The 4,205-nt window shown below is 67.6% G+C and overlaps 1 protein-coding gene across 1 annotated transcript in view; it reads left to right on the top strand.

The window, feature by feature from the left end:
• The first annotated feature begins 9 nt into the window (after positions 1 to 9).
• Positions 10 to 4,205, top strand: part of CHRNA4 (cholinergic receptor nicotinic alpha 4 subunit) — a 9,784-nt gene continuing 5,588 nt past the window's right edge. Inside the window, exons 1-3 of the mRNA XM_006922123.3 lie at positions 10 to 968; positions 3,203 to 3,247; positions 3,326 to 3,435. Of these exons, the coding sequence (XP_006922185.1) occupies positions 723 to 968; positions 3,203 to 3,247; positions 3,326 to 3,435 (401 nt within the window). The 5' untranslated portion in view covers positions 10 to 722. The remainder of the gene's footprint in view (positions 969 to 3,202; positions 3,248 to 3,325; positions 3,436 to 4,205) is intronic.

Genomic DNA, 4,205 nt, shown 5'->3' with positions numbered 1-4,205 from the left:
GAGGGGGGCTACACCTTCCTGGTCAAAGGCACCTGGAGACAAGGTCTCGCTCTGGGTGTGGGGTGCAGTGTCAGGGTCCAGGACCCACCCCAGGGTGTGCGAGTCCGCCTCCGGCCCCGGCTGACTCACAGTTGAGCAGGGCTGAGAGGAGCAGGCCACGGGCAGGTCCCCCAGCCTCTCCCGGAGACCCCCCAAGTCGGAGCCAGGGGAGGCAGGGGGCCTTCAGACCGCTGACTGGCTGTGGGGCTGGGCAGGTGAGAAAGCCCCTTCCCAGTGCGGGGCCTCGCTCCAGCCTTCATGGAGGGCAGTCTGGGTGCCCATCCAAGAACATGGGGTGCTGGGCTGGTTTTCAGGGTTAGCACTTAAAATGCCCCTCAGGCATCGGGGGACAATAGCTTCTTCTGGTGGCAGTAAAGTAACTAACCCGGGGCTGCTGGCAAGCATGGGAAGCAGGCTCTGGCCGGCCGGACCCTCGCTCCCCTTCCTCCCTCTCCCTCCTGGGCCTGCCCCCCACGTGTTCACCCCTCAGGCCTTGGTCGCTGCAGATAAAGCCTCGGGCAGGGACTTAACCAGGCCAGTGCTGTCGGAACGGCTGTCCACTTCCGTGGCCAGGTGCAGGGCTAGGAGGGCCTGAGCGGCCTGGGGGTCCCTAAGGATGTGACATTTACGTGGGGGAGAGGACGGGGCGGAGGCCGGCACGTGCAAAGGGCCTGCGGTGAGGAATGGGCCGAGAGGAGCCAGAAGGATGCTGGGTGGCCGAGCACAGCCTGGAGCCACCGCACCCTGCCCCTGAGCTGCCGGCCTGCCTGTCCCCAGCGAGCAGCCAGGTGGAGACCCGGGCCCACGCCGAGGAGCGGCTGCTGAAGAAGCTGTTCTCTGGCTACAACAAGTGGTCCCGGCCAGTGGCCAACATCTCGGATGTGGTCCTCGTCCACTTCGGCCTGTCCATCGCCCAGCTCATTGACGTGGTAGGTGGGGCTGCCGAGCCGGGAGCTCCGGGCCTCAGCAGATGGACGGGGGCCCTGGATGAGCTGGGGGGGCCGCCCGAGCCCAGCAGCAGCGCCTTGCTGCTGGGGTCCCGAGGGGAGGCGGGTTCCGCGTGCCCTGCTCTGGCCCGGCCCTCCCCTCCCCCGCGTGGGAAACCAGGGTGCCAGGTTCTCGGCTGCGGGTCAGGGCTGTCACCTTCAGGAGCAAAAGGCAGTGGCCTGGGGCCGGGTTGTGGGGCCTTCTGTGCTGGTTCTGCCCCAGGTGGGGCAGGACCTGACCCCAAGCTGGTCCAGGAGTCCCCCTCCCCGTTACCAGCAGGTCTGGAATGCCGGTTCCGGTCCCGGTGAGTCTCGGACGGGTCTGGGGAGTGTTTACCTTCCTGGTTAGGGACAAGGGGGCTGCTGGGACGGTGCTCTGGAGGGGCTGGGACCCACCCTGCAGGGGCGATCTGACTGGTGCTGGGTGTGCAGCCTGGCGTGGGGACCCGAGGGCCTCAGGTGTGGCTCCAGCCTGGCGGGGCGGGCCCTTGGGGAGCGGGCTCACTCAGCGGGAGGGCGGCCACGGCCTGCTGGGCTTGGAAGGGCTTGGGTTTTCCACACGAGGACCGAGCTGCAAGGGTTGCAGCTGTCCCCTAATGCCCACCCATCCCCTGCTGGGGACCCCAACATCCAGTCGGCTCTGTGAGGGGCGTGGAGGCCTGGGTGCCCGGCGGGTGCTGTCATGGTGACACCCTCGGCCGTCACTCTGTCTTAGTGAAATAGGATGAGCTCGGCATTGCCACCACGGGCAGAGAGGGTGACATCTGAGGGGCTTTAGGAGGTGAGAGGGGCTGTGGCCACCTTCAGAAGGACAGAAAGGCCCCATCAGCGGGGAGACCCGGTCAGCACACCCTGTCCTGAGCTGTGTCCAGGCTTCTGCCTGCAGGCGACCTGGAACTGGTCCTGCGAAGTGCTCCTGGCTGGGGCACAGCCAGAGGCAGCGGGGGATGCCGGAGCTCCCCGAGTGATGAGGCTGTGAGCGCGGTCCAAAGCAGCGGCTGGTGGAGGCAGCCGCTGGCTGCCGCCCGAGGTCCCAGGTCGGCTGCACCGTGGCCCGGCCCGGCCGTCTGCCTGAGCCCTTCGCTCCCCACACCACCCATCTCCCTAGTTTGCCCGGGAGAGGCTGAGGCTGGGAGGGAGCACCCAGCTCCAAGACCCCAGGCCTGGGGCAGCACAGGAGCAATGGGACCAGCACCCCGGGCCCTGCCGTGTACTGGTGAGCCGTGCTCACCGGCGTGCTGGGCACTGGTCTGAGGCCCGTGGCCACATCGTGCGTGGAAGGGGCTGCCCTGCCTCTGAGCCACCTTTGCCTGTCCCTTTGCGGGGCTCAGGTATTTGCTGTAGGTCCATGTCCCAAGGCGGGTGCTTGCGTGGGTGACTTCACGCCTGCAGAGGAGCCCGCAGCATCCGCTGCTCCCTGGGCCTGGGCTGACTGCATGAATGCAGAGAAGGAGGCCGGGCCCTGTCACCTTGAAGCTCCTTCCAGCCTCGGGGTGGGGGATGGGCCATGGCAAGGGCAGGCTGTCCCCTTGGAGAGAAGGGCGGGACCGCCGGGCACCAGCTCCAGCCTCTGCTGAGGTCACACTGCTCCTCGGTGTCCCACCTGGTGCGCTGAATGGCCTGTCCCAGGTGGACCCGCAGGAGAGCAGGACCCAGGGCAGTGCCTGGGGGTTCAGGGCATGTGGTTTCTTCTCCCTGAGCGGGCTGACTAGGGGCTTGTCCCCTGCGGGAGCAGGACAGGGAGGCACCCAAGCCTGTGCCTTTGGGACACAAGGCCCTATCCTGACCCCAGTCTGGGCAGTGAGTGGGGCTCCGTGCATACCAAGGTGGCTTTGGTGGCAGCAGGAGGGGGCCCGTGCGGAGGGGCTGCCCGACCAGCAGGGAGGGCGTGATGCAGGTGACAAGCTGCCCTCCTTCCCCACGCCCACTGTGGCCGGGGAGAGCCAGGCCCCGGGTGGCTAGGAAGTCGCCAAACCTTGTCCCTGCTTTTCTTCTGCAAAGGGTCAGGGTCCTTTGTCCCCACACCCCTGAGTCTCCTTAGGGCCTGTCATCCTGGGCTTGGTTGCCTCCAGAGACGAGGCACTCACTCCCTCCCTGTGCTCGGCAGTGGCCCATCCTGTGGGACACTCGGGGCCAGAGCGAGGGGGTCACAACCTCCCTTCTCATCTGTGTCCTAGGACGAGAAGAACCAGATGATGACCACGAACGTGTGGGTGAAGCAGGTGAGTGGGAGGGGCCCTCCGCTGCTCCCCCGCCCTGCCCCCCTCCCCCTCTCAGCTGTGGCTCTCCCCCCCGCCCAGGAGTGGCATGACTACAAGCTGCGCTGGGACCCGGGTGACTACGAGAATGTCACCTCCATCAGAATCCCTTCGGAGCTCATCTGGCGGCCGGACATCGTCCTCTACAACAAGTGAGCAGGGTCTCGGGGGACAGGGGCGGCAGGTCCTGTGTCCGGCCGAGCCCCGGGCAGGCAGCTCTGCCGTGGCCGGGTGAGCAAGAGGCCACCTGTGCCTGGGCCTCGCCCACACGGCGAGGGGACCGAGGGGACCGGTACGACGTGCGCACCTGGGCTCCGTCACCGCCAGACCGGCCCAGGGCACCTCCTGGATCGGCTCCCGTCTCTCCCCTGGGTCAGGGAAAGGGGGCCGGGACCCCAGTGACTGCAGGCCCTGGAGCTGCCCTCCTCGGGACGAACGTCTTCAGAATCGGTCCCCGGCCAGGGCGGGCGGTGTCCCTGCCACGTGTACGTCGCTTCTGCTCAAGAGCCGTCTAGACGCTGAGGGTTCCCCGAGTTCTGGGGGCTGCAGAAGCCCCCAGACTACCCGTTCGCGGGCCCTCCCCTGCGCAGAGGTCACTGTCATTGCCACCGCAGGTCCCCACACCCAGTGCTCACATCCCTGAGCAAACAAAGCATCGTGCGGGCTCTGGGAAGCTGGGCTGAAATCCGGTCGCGTAGGTGGTTTTCCGTGCTGGGGGCTGGGCTTGTCAGGCATGGCCGTGGCAGCTGCGGTTCCAGCCCGGCCTGGCCTGGGGCCCTCGCCGGGGTCCCTGAGCCCAGGGCAGCCTGCTGTCCTCCCGCGGCCCCTGTCACTGCTGTGGCATCCTGGGCCTGGGCCAGCTCGCTCTGAGCGGAGGCCACACCTGCGACCCCGTCTCGGGCTCGGCCTGGGCGCGCGGCTC

This window comes from Pteropus alecto, unplaced genomic scaffold (assembly GCF_000325575.1).
Source record: "Pteropus alecto unplaced genomic scaffold, ASM32557v1 scaffold45, whole genome shotgun sequence".
NCBI lineage: Eukaryota > Metazoa > Chordata > Mammalia > Chiroptera > Pteropodidae > Pteropus > Pteropus alecto.
This window is presented reverse-complemented; position numbering and strand designations above follow the sequence as displayed.